A 12,041-nucleotide genomic window follows, 5' to 3' on the forward strand; every position below is an offset into this window, starting at 1 on the left:
AGGACAGCAGGCACTCTGTGAGATCAGCACTGCTTCACAGATTAGTAACTAAATGCTGGTTCAGACTGTGTGTGTACAACATCCTGTAAAATGGCTAAATGAATTCATTATATTTGTTTCACAGGGAAGGAGCAATTGATCGCCTAGTGAACATATATAAAAATGTTGTGCACAAAACTGGGGTAAGCCATCTCACCCGCCCACCCCAATTTAATCTCATGGAACTTTAGGAGAAGGAAAGATAGTTACAGTTCTGTTTTACAATTTACAGGGATACCTTACAGAAAATGGCTATGTCAACTTGCAAAGAGTGCAAATGATCATGTTATCTGTTGGAGAAGTTGAAGATAATATTTTTAAGAAGCGAAAAGATGATGAGGTAAAAGAGTTCCTGTGACATATTTATTGTGTATCTGTGTTTTATAGAGAATAGTTTAATTTAATTACATTATTGAAAACAGTGAGTGTGGTTTATTATTATCTTCGTGTTACTCTAGTATGCAATAAATTAAAAAATCATGTTTTAACCAGAGACATTAAAGGATAGTTTGCCTCTGTAAGCTGTCAATGAATGTGTGTTGTATCTGGGGTTTATTTGATGTTTTGAATGGCTGGTTTAATGTTTTTAAGTCAGTTCTGTGAGGAAAGGAAAAGAAACAGGAGCGGTGTTGGCCCATGAGAGAGAGACAGAGAGTGTAAGGACAGCAAAACAAACAATAACAATAACAATAGGATCGACAAAAATAATAAATAAGTATGCAAACCTTTGAGTTGAACAGAATACTTCTTTCACTTGAATGTGAGGGGGGAATGCAAAAACAGAAGAAGATTGTTGCCGGGCAGGGTGTTGCATAAGACATTCTTGGACAAAGAAGCAATGGGAAGCTGTCTTACAGCAGACCTCAACTTCAGCTTCCATTATGCTGAGCAACATTTTCCCATTCCCTCCACACCTTTTGATTTTTGCTCAGTGTCCAGTCTGTAGAAGACCTAGTAAACATGAAAGCTTGCACGTTGATTTGTGATTGACGGAGATATGTTGGGTGTGGAGTGTCTATGTGTGTTATGTGGTAGGAAAGCACCTGGAGATTTAAATAAACAAATGGATACTCCTAAACATTTTTATGAGTATTTTAGTTGGATTCCAGTTTTGTTTAGAACAACAGCATTTTTTGTAGCAGGAAGTAGGGAGTTCTGCATATGGCAAGTATGAGTAATTGTTTGAGCACCCCCCCCCAAGAAATGACCCTAATAAATATTTCTGATGTTTTTGGTTTTTTCCATGTAATTTGTATGGCACACAGTTCTAATATCTTCATTCTTCATTTTAGGAAAATTTCAGAAGAAGGCAGAAGGATAAAAGAAAAAGGATGAAAGTAAATATAGAGCTTGTAGCCCTGTTGTTTTTCCTTGCAACATCTGATTTAAGACAAATATATCAGTTTGGGTAAAAACAGCCCTAATATGGTTATTTGTTTATGTACGCCAACTTCTTGACCATTTTGAGTTAAAATGTAGGCTCAAAATAAATAAATAATGTTGCAGCTTTTTGCAATACCCATTCTATCCCAAATCACACACTACTACAGTGGTGCCTCGCAAGACGAAATTAATTCGTTCCGCGAGTCTTTTCGTCTTGCGCGGTTTTTCGTCTTGCAAAGCACGGTCTGTCGCAACTGCACCTCTTCAAGCGGCTTTAAGAAAAAAGGAAACAAGCCCATAGGGAAAATCGTCTTGCGAAGCAACTCAAAAAACGAAAAACTCTTTCGTCTTGCGAGTTTTTCGTCTTGCGAGGCATTCGTCTTGCGAGGTACCACTGTATTGAAGTTTCTCTTGGACACGTAACATGGGGGCCTTTGAGAAACATGCTTAGTGCTTCATTAGGCTCATGGAACTAGCTGAACAATTATTTATATCTCAGCTATAGCAAATGATCCAGACTCCAAATAACATCTATGTGCATGCCCAAGAACTCATCTGCCCCCATTAGATCTTTGACTTTTTTCCCTATCTTAGTACAAAAGCTCACACACTGCGTCTGGACCTACTTTCAGTTAGGAAAGTGTCTTGCTGAGCAGCATGGAATGCTGCTTGGGTACATAAACCCCTTAGCTATAGGTTCCTTAGATGCTAGACTAAATTCAAGGCATACAGAACAATCTTATGCCTGTTTTTCAGAAGTAAATCCCATTGAATTAAATGAGGCTTTCCACAGGATTGCAATAATATAAAAAGATCATGTTTTTTCTTGTGCCATTTTTACACTTCCTCACCCTCCCCCCAAAACTTTATCTGGTAACTTTTATACAACACTTGAAACACCATGTTTTCCACTGCTCCCAAGGCAGGGGGTGTTGATTGAACTCCTCTAAGTGTAGTCTTTACGGTAGATTTGTCTTCCCATCACTCTCATATCTCTGCTTTAATGCCACCACCTTCCTCACATATGTCACTTGGATTAATAGCAGCTTATTCTAAGGCCAGGTCTCATATTTGATGTGAAACTTCTCAGAATTGTCTAGGAACACTGATGTTCATGACTTAAATGTCTTCTTATATACATAAAAATGTAAGAATGTTGCCATGCTGAAGTTTGGCTGGCTTCTGACAGGTGGCATGATGAACTACGGCTTGACTGCCTTTCTCCTTTGCCGCTGGACTGGTGAAAGGGAAAGTCCAAATCTTTTGCCCCTTCAATTCCCACTCCCCTACTTTTGCCACTGCTGGAAGGGAGGCAGAGAATGAATGAGAGAAAGTGTTTCCACCCTTGCATCCTGCTGTGTTTCCTCCCCTCATCCTCCCCCACCCTCCCACCTCGCTCCTGCTGCCGCTCCTGAGAAAGAAGCCTCAGGCTTCCCTCAGTGGCAAGGAGGTCTGAGGGAGGTTGGCAGCCTATGGAGGGGGGACAGGGTGTTGGGGTGAAGTGAGCAGGGGCGGCAGCCCCATTTATGCTTAGGATTGTACTCTCCTGGTTAGATTTGGAAATGCAGCCAGTGACAGATGGCTAGCACATGTTTAGATTTTGGTTCTAATCTTATTTCATAGTTGTAACACTTGTTCTGTTCTTTACAACTGTTTTAGTAATGGAGATAACATAGTGACAAAACTGAAGCACTTTAACCAATCTACTAAAACAATCTAAATCCAAGTGGAAGCATTGGATAAAATGTATACTGCTACTTACTTATTTTATCAGTCTCAGCATTCAAGAAATATTTCATTCTTGCCTGGAAAATTATGATAAACATTTCTGCTAATGTATGTCTGCTCATCTAGAGGGAACAGCATTCTATGCCTGGTGGCCAGTTCACCCCACAACCTTTGGGGAGGGGAAATAGAGGAAGTCATCAACCAATCAATAATCCAAGACATGCAGCCTTTGAAATGAGAATGCAAGACAGACAGAGCACTGTAAGTGATTGATCTGAACTTTGTCACAAGCATAGAAGTAATGACTAAGTGAGTTTATAGACTTGTGGCTTACTAGTGGCTCAATTTTATTTCTGCAAGTGAATCTCTTTTAAGTACAACTTCAAGTTCTTTTAAATAGCTGTAGGTAAGCAACTGTTTTCTTGAACTTCACTATACATGTCACACCTTTATTTATTTATTTATTTATTTATTTATTTATTTATTTAAAATAAAGGGTTCCTTTGAGAGGAAGGACTGGATAGAAATTTAATCAATCAGTCAAATTAATGAACTCTTGAGACATACACATACACACCCCAGTTTCATGTACAAGGAAGTTTGCTCCATATGTGTGGAGCCAAGACTGGCATTTTCCAGTACAAATTCCCACTGTTTACATGAAGTTAAAACAACATATATGCACTTTTAATGGTTTTAACTGATAGATGCACCTAATAAAATTGTAACACATAAAGTAGTCTTCAGCTATGTTGAGTTGGGGGAGCAGGATCTCTAGTGGTATGTTTTCCTTCTTTAAACACAGCGACTCTCCCTGCCTGCCATATCACAATCTGCTTTTGAACCGCACCCCCCGTGGCTTTTTACGTGGAATGGAATGCTACTTGCTCAAAGCCACTTGGGTGCCTGGAACTAGCTTGCACATGTTTCTTTTGGATCCCAGCTTCTGCACCTCAATAAAATAGATGGCTCTCTTTTTATTTCTTTATGACAAAGCCATTCATTTTATAAGTGTAATGAAACCTTTTTCCAACTATCTGCCTGACAACTACATCCCCAGACTCCTTCAGCGTCTCCTAATACGAGTTTCACCTCTGATGGTTCACCATCCCCAGCAGGAGGAATTAAGAGGAAAGTAGAGGACAGTGACAGTGAACCTGAGCCTGAAGATAATATCAGGTGATACATTTGGTACTTTGTTAGTGAATTGTCAAAAGGGAAATCGCCTCATTAATACTGTTTACCCTTTATCTATAGCACCTTCTAATGCTTTTCCATGATCTTTTTATCCACCAATAATTAATGTGGAGGGTTGGGATACTCAGGAAATTCCAGTGAGATGTGTAGGCTATAGCTGTTAAATTTTAAGTGTCTCCATTAGTATGCATGAAGGTTTTCGTCCTAAAAGCTACTACTCCCTTTGAGACTCAGCACCAGATTGGCTAGAGGTTCAATATTCAGCTCAGCAACTGTGAGCAGAATGTCATTGTTTTACAGCATAAATGAAACTGTTTAACTCTTAAAGTTCTACAACCAAATCTCTTTACTTAAGGCTTAATTTCAGCTTCTTTGGGGAATTGGATTATTGCTAAAGGATATACTTTTTACTCTCAAAATTCCAGGCTAAAAACCCAGCAGCTCCAGTTTAAAAAGCCTCAAGTTGGAAGCCTCTGCCTGTCAGGGTAGACAATATTTGGCTAAGTTGACCAGTGATTTGATTCTGTATAAGACAGCCTCATGAGTTCATATATTCTTCCGTATACTCTTAAATATGTAAGAAATTGTGGCATGGATCCAAAGTAGCACAGAGTCACTGCTGCTTGTATATGGGCACCTCTTACAGCAAATCCCCTCTAAAATGCTTTCCAAAAGCTCGGGGATTCTCCATAATAGCTTTTAATGGGGAGCCTGTAGTTTTTTGGAGGACTGGTGTACTCTTTTGTGCTTGTTCACAGGGTTGAGGGGGTTGGATTCAGAAAATGTATTTTAATATACATGCTTCACTGTTAGGTTAACTGCTCCCAAGAGAAAGGATATTAGTTCCTCAAGCAAAACTTGGAGCTCCTATTTCCTTCAAATAGCACACAGTTGTACTTCATGCTCACAACAAACGGTGTGGTAGCTTAGGCTGAGAGATGATGAGTTGTCCAAGCTCTCCACCTGCCACACAAATGTCATGGTCGAGCAAGGCCTGGTGACTGAGATCCAAAGAAGCTTCTTGGCACATGTCTCTATGTGTGTACAGAGACACGCGCTGGGGGAGGAGTGGTTTCCCTTCTAGCTGAATCTGTTTCTTCTACCGTGTGCCAGAAGGACCTCTGTGAACCTCTATAAAAGCTTCTTAGATGAAGTGAAGGGGGCTGCAGAAGGAAGAGGGGCCTGAAAAGCCTCTCTTTGAATCCCAGTCTATGTGCACTCATATGTTTGGCTAACAGGAAGGGAACGAAGGAAAGAATGAGAAAGGTAGCTATGTTACTTACCTCTTAAGAGTTTTCTGGGGTCAACAAAGGCATGTGATGCTGTTATACTACTTAATCTTGTATTAAAACAATTTTAAAAATTGAATTGTGTGTTATTTCAAGTCATGTTATACAAAAAATAATAACAAAGCTTGAATTGTTGTATAGGTTATGGGAAGCTGGCTGGAAACAGCGCTACTACAAGAACAAATTTGATGTTGATGTCTCTGATAAAAATTTCCGTCGTAAAGTTGTACAGTCTTATGTAGAAGGGCTTTGCTGGGTTCTCCGGTACTATTATCAGGTACTTACTATCTTTCATTAAAATTTATATAATTTCAAAAAACTTCATTTGCTTGTCTCCCAAATAATGTAATAAGACTCAGCGATGGCATAATTAGAGGTACATCTAGCATCATTGCTGGTATAGAATTGACAGGAGTATGCAAAGACCGGAGCAGGTTTTCATTGTAAATCTGGATATTTAGACACAGAGGAGACCCTGTGACATTTTCATTACTTGCTTGAAGCTGTCTTCATGAAATTGATTTTAGTAGCCATCTTTTTTTCTTTTTTTTTAAAGTATTACAATGGTTTAATTCTGTTAGCTATATTGAGCTCTTTAAAGCTTAATAAAGCAAATCATGGTGTAGTGTTGTAATGATGTTTTACAGCAACTTTATTTTGGTAAAAACCTGATACCACGAATGATCAGTCGGGAGTGCAATTATTATGTTATCTTTCTACAGAAGCGTATTGAAAAGTTTAGATTGAGATTTGGAGCAATTATAATGTACTGTTATTGTGTGTGTGTGATGGTCAGAAATGTTTCATTCAATTGGAGTCTGAAGAAATGTTTAACAATAGATAATGAAGGATAGTTATTATAAAGATAAATAAAACAGGTCTGTTGTGCAGATTCAGAAACTTCTGGATTAGTTAAAGCCAGTAGACATTAACCACATTTAAATAAGATGCCCTCACACCCTGGCCTTCTCTCTTTGCCATAGGGTTATGTTGAGGTAGTAGATTTGGTTTAAATCCAGGCATGTGTTTTGGAAGTTACTGGTGTTTGCTTTGAATTAGCACTTCGTGTTACCTTTGTCTGTATGATTTCTCAAGTCACATGTAATGCCATTGTTTTTTGTAACTTCAAACTTCCTTAATATAAAAGGAACATGTTCTATGATTTCATAGGGACATCACTTTAAACCATGCAGTATAAATGAGCTGAACCTCTTCTGAGGTTTATGTGCTCCTGCTTCCCTGCACAACCTTGCCTATTGTTTGGTGTGGGAGACATCCACTGTGGGTTGTGCCTTTTCCAGCCACCCAGAAAGCAAGGATGTGGTCTAGATTTTTCCCCCTTTATCCTTTCTCCTGCTGGTGGCTCCTCAGTTCATTTCTACCCTTTCCAGCATAGAAGTTGTGTTCCTTTCCCCATTATTCTTAGCTCAGGCCTCTGTTTTTGGTATGCATCTCCTCTTCTTAAAAAATGTTCCTACCTTTCGTCTTCCTCCTCCTCCTCTTCTTCTTCTTCTTCGGCTTATTACAGCTATCTCTCTGTAGTGCTTTTGATTCCACAATAAATAAATAAAGCCTTTTTGCCTCTGTTAGTTTTCTGTCTGGCTTTTGCCTTCTGCTCAACAATGGCTCCGACAACAAAACAGTCTTCTGGCAAACTAGCTGCAAAAAGTAAAAGTGCATTAGGATTGTTAGGAAGCAAACTATTGTCAGCTATAATTGCAACAGTCAGTGAGTCAGGATTCTGTGAGCTTGAAAAGTCTGAACTGTTTACTGACTGAAGGATTCAGCAGAAATGCACTCAGCCTGGCTTTATCTAGAACCTATAAGCCAGCTGTTCTTGCTCTTTAGATGACTTCTACCTCTTCTATCTTTGCTAGTCTCCTTACTGTAGCTGGAGGATCTTATTCAAAACCATAACCTGGACTGCAGTGTAATGCAGCAGCAAATAAAGCTAAAGCTAATCTAGGCTTCATCAACAGAAGTCTGGTGTCCCAATCAAAGGAAGTCAGAGTCCTGCTCATTTAAACCCTGGTCAGACCAAACCCGGAATACTGTGCCCAGTTCTGGGCACCACAGGTTAAGAAGGATATTGACAAGCTAGAATGTGCATAGAGGAGACTTTGGCTAAACATTAGGAAGAACTTCTGTATAGTAAGAGCTGTTCCACAGTGGAACAGACTCACATGAGAGATGATAGACTCTCCTTTGGAGGTTTTTAAGCAGAGGTTGAGTGACCATCTGTCATGTATAATTTAGTTGAGATTCATGCATTTCAGGCGGTTGGACTACATGACCCTCAAGGTCCCTTCAGACTCTACAATTCTATGTCATTGACCCAAGGCATGTGACAGGCCACATGCTGGATCTGGTTTTCTCAACTGGGCAGCAAAGCACTCTGTATATATATACAAAATGATGGCATCATATGCACGGTTGAAAGCAAGCTAGTTGAAGTCCCACAAATTAATTGCACACAAAGCAAAGAGCTTAAAAGCTCCTTTTGCAGTGGGTTTTCCTGGTGCAGAAATAGCTTTTAAGCTCTCTGTCTTGCTTACAGGCTCAGGGAGGCTCTTGCAGGAACTCAGACGGCCCTGTGAGAGCTTCCCAGAGCCTGGATAGCAAGGGTGGGTGTTGGCGCAAGGGTGTTTTGAGTATATGTAGTTTTGCCATTTCTGGAACATAACCCCCACACAAGATACAGTTGTGCTGCAGGCATATAGATATAATTGTATAGGCATATGCTTCCTTGACACACTCCTGAAAAATGATAATTAGAATTTTGAATCTGTTGAGTTTAATTAATATGGTATCCATTATTAAAAGCAATTTTTGAGAAGCAATGCTTTTATAAAAACTGAAATGTTTTTGTTATGGAAAATGTTCTGCCCCATGCTGCTGACCGTTGGTGAATTGTATTATAGATGTTACAATCACTTGATTTCTTTTTCAGTGAGTAAGTTTGGTATGCCATCTTTGCAGTATATTGCAAGAAGTTTTCAGTATGTAAAGCAGTGGCAACTGAGTTAGTAGTAATGTAAAATGACATTGCCACTGGAAAAGAGATTTGGAGTCACTGTTTCATTTGTTGAATTGGTATGTTGGTCCCATATCTTAGGTTGGTGTACCAAAAAATAATAATCAATATTTTGGCAAATACTTATGTTGCGTTAGGAATTGATTTGGATTAGTCACCAGATGGCTTTCAGTCTTGCCTGTCTCCCTACAGGAGAGTTACTGGGTCTTCTAGCTGTGACTTGGTTTCTTCTTACATTTTCCAAACTAGGGGTGTGCCTCCTGGAAATGGTATTATCCATTCCATTATGCGCCATTTGCTTCAGATTTTGAAGGAATTGCAGACATGCCCTCAGACTTTGAAAAAGGAACCAAACCGGTAAGATTACTGTTCATCTTTATAATAATTAATTGGAAGTCACTAATATTGTAATGGGGGTGATCAAAGTAGTTATTGCTGTTGACTTTTGTTTTTGGCAGTTCAGACCTCTTGAACAACTTATGGGAGTCTTTCCTGCAGCTAGTGGTAACTTTCTCCCACCAACTTGGCGGAATCTTATGACTGATCCGGTAAGAATTTTGCTTTTGTTTATTCACCTTTTCATCTATTCAAAATTGAAATGTTTGTTTTGATATTCTATTAATAGCTTCAGTATCTGTCTGAATAATATGCCTGTTTTACTCTGTTTACTGGAGACAGAAACTTGGAAAACCATACTGGCTTGAGGTCAGGGTACACCTCTTCCAGTTGGAGCCCAATTTGTTCTTTGCTAGCTGTAGTAAACTGAGGAACAGTTAGAGCTAGGACAGTGTTTCTCAAACTGGGGCCTCCAGCTGTTGTACTGCAGCTCCCATCATCCCTAACCACTGGTCCTGCCAGCTAGGGATGATGGGAGTTGTAGTCCAACAACAGCTGGGGGACCTAAGTTTGAGAAACACTGAGATAGGATGACCTCAAATGGCCCCTCCAGCTGTCCCAATTCTGGTCAAGCCACATTGTGGAGCATGTACCCAAGATAAGCAATGAGAACTACAACTGGCAAGAGAGATTAAGGCTACTGTCTGAAGTGTTAACATTTAGAAAATGTCCAGAACTTGCAGTTTGAAATTTCAAACTTTAGAAGTGGTTATTGCACCAGAGCTTGAAAATTGTCAACAAAGTACTGTTCACTTTGACCTGTTCTTCATACAGTGGTACCTCAGGTTATGAACAGCCTAGCCAATGAACTTTTTGGGTTGCAACCACTTCAAACCCGGAAATGAGTGTTCCGGGTTGTGTGGTGTTTTTTTTTGGGGGGGGGATATATGAACATACTCCGGAGGTGCACTTCTCTTTTGAGTGCCACACTTCCATTGTCCGGCAGCGGAGAAGGGGGTCATCACGGCGTTTCCCGTAGCAGCAAGGGAGCGAAGCTGCGCGCCCGCCAGCCAGCTGGCTCTTGTCTCGGGAAACCGTGCGGCCTTTCCATGCACCTCTGTCTCCCAAGCGGCTCGGCAGCAAGAAAAAGTTCCCTCCGCCTGGCCGGGCTGTGGGAGGAAGGCGCTCTGCTTGCACAATGGCGATGGCCGCTGCCATTGCATGAGCAGAGCGCCTTCCTCTCACAGCCCAGCCGGGCAGGGGAAATTTTTTTTGCTGCCAAGCTGCTTGGGAGATGGAGGTGCATGGAAAGGCTTCCCAAGACAAGAGCCAGCTGGCTGGCAGGTGCGCAACTCCCCACCCCCACCCCATGCCGCTGCGGGAGGCGCGCGCTCGAGGGAGCATTTCCCACAGCAGCATGGGGGGGGATCTGTTTGGATCCCAGTTCAACTGCTGATTGATTGACTGATTGATTGATTGTGTGACTGTGGAAATGGATAAAAGCGCCCCCCCCATCCAAACAATGACTATCATTAGTACAGGTAAGAAAAAAATTTAATTTTCATTTTTATCATCTACAATACTGTTTTATTTATTGTATAGTATAGTATAGTATAGTATAGTATAGTATAGTATAGTATAGTATAATACATTGATTATTGTTTTCATTTTATGGATCAATGGCCTTGTTAGATAGTAAAATTCATGTGAAATTGCTGTTTCAGGGGTTGCTTTTCATCGTATGGAACGGATTAATCCGTTTCCATTACTTTCTGTGGGAAAGCATGCCTTGGTTTAAGAACGCTTTGGTTTAAGAACGGACTTCCAGAATGGATTAAGTTCGTAAACCAAGGTACCACTGTACTGAGTTTGAAAAGAAGAAAGGAAATAGCTTATATGTATTATTATTTTTAATTCAGAAAACTTTATAGACCACTTCATCAAAAAAGATGATGAGTCAGTGTGGTGTAGTGGTTAGAGTGCCAGACTTGGACCTGGGAGATCAGGGTTCAAATCCCCCATTCGGCCATGAAGCTCACTGGGCGACTTTGGATCCGTCACTGCCTCTCACCCTAATTTACCTCACGGGGTTGTTGGGATTAAATGAGGATGGACTGTGTCCACCACCTTGCACTCCTCAGAGAAAAGGGGTGGGGTGTAAATGCAATAATAACTAAATAGGGTCTCTAAGCTTGTACAAGATTAATCTGATTCTTCATCTGTTACTGCACAAATCTCTGAATCACTGTAATGATCTTGTTTTTTAAAAAACAGGAATCAAGTATAATTGATTTTTACCCCGAAGACTTTGCTATTGATTTGAATGGAAAGAAATATGCTTGGCAAGGTAATATTTAAGATCACGAAATTAATACTTGTTCATCAATATGTCTTTGGAGTCATTTGAGCAAAACAGGAAAGAATTTATTCTGTAAGTCATGTTTGCAACCACTTACCAAAATGATTTATGTGTCTGTTATCAGATAACATTATTTTGGCTTGAAATTAACTAAAATACAATTCATTATTGATGTAGCATATTTTGTTTTGGAGTATTTTAATTATTTAGCTGCTTTGAGTTACTTTTATAACAGAAAGCCAGATAGAAATACTTGAAAATAAATTTTGGGGTCTTGCATTCTTCAGTAATTTTATTAGGATTCTGAGAACCTTTATAACTTGGAATGTAGAACTTCAGTGTTCTGAAATAGCAAAAAACTAAAAGCTAATACCATAATGAACTGAAGAAAAGTTACATATTTTCAAGTATACTTTGACACAGTTCATTGGTACAGTCTAACCAAAGTTAATTTTAAATCTTCTAGTCTTCAGTTTAAAGAGTGTGTTTATTGACTAGGCTGTGCTTTATACTTTTGCAGCAATTTTATTTCTGTTGACTAAAGAGAGTTGAAATGTGACTGTGCCCATAAGGAATATATACATGATTTCATGTATGCCTTGGAACGTAACCCCCCCCCCCCCGCGTAAACAGGAGGTTGCCTGTTCCATTAAGTCTCACTAATTTCTGTGAGAGA

The 12,041-nt window shown here is 39.9% G+C and overlaps 1 protein-coding gene across 1 annotated transcript in view; it reads left to right on the plus strand.

Annotated features, from left to right (window-relative positions):
* The window catches only part of XRN2 (5'-3' exoribonuclease 2), a 54,382-nt gene that overhangs the window by 20,678 nt on the left and 21,663 nt on the right, over positions 1-12,041 (plus strand). Inside the window, exons 12-20 of the mRNA XM_053397499.1 lie at positions 125-182; positions 272-379; positions 1,332-1,376; positions 3,277-3,411; positions 4,211-4,329; positions 5,778-5,913; positions 8,920-9,027; positions 9,129-9,218; positions 11,281-11,353. Of these exons, the coding sequence (XP_053253474.1) occupies positions 125-182; positions 272-379; positions 1,332-1,376; positions 3,277-3,411; positions 4,211-4,329; positions 5,778-5,913; positions 8,920-9,027; positions 9,129-9,218; positions 11,281-11,353 (872 nt within the window). The remainder of the gene's footprint in view (positions 1-124; positions 183-271; positions 380-1,331; positions 1,377-3,276; positions 3,412-4,210; positions 4,330-5,777; positions 5,914-8,919; positions 9,028-9,128; positions 9,219-11,280; positions 11,354-12,041) is intronic.

The sequence above is a fragment of the Podarcis raffonei genome, chromosome 7 (genome assembly GCF_027172205.1).
Source record: "Podarcis raffonei isolate rPodRaf1 chromosome 7, rPodRaf1.pri, whole genome shotgun sequence".
NCBI lineage: Eukaryota > Metazoa > Chordata > Lepidosauria > Squamata > Lacertidae > Podarcis > Podarcis raffonei.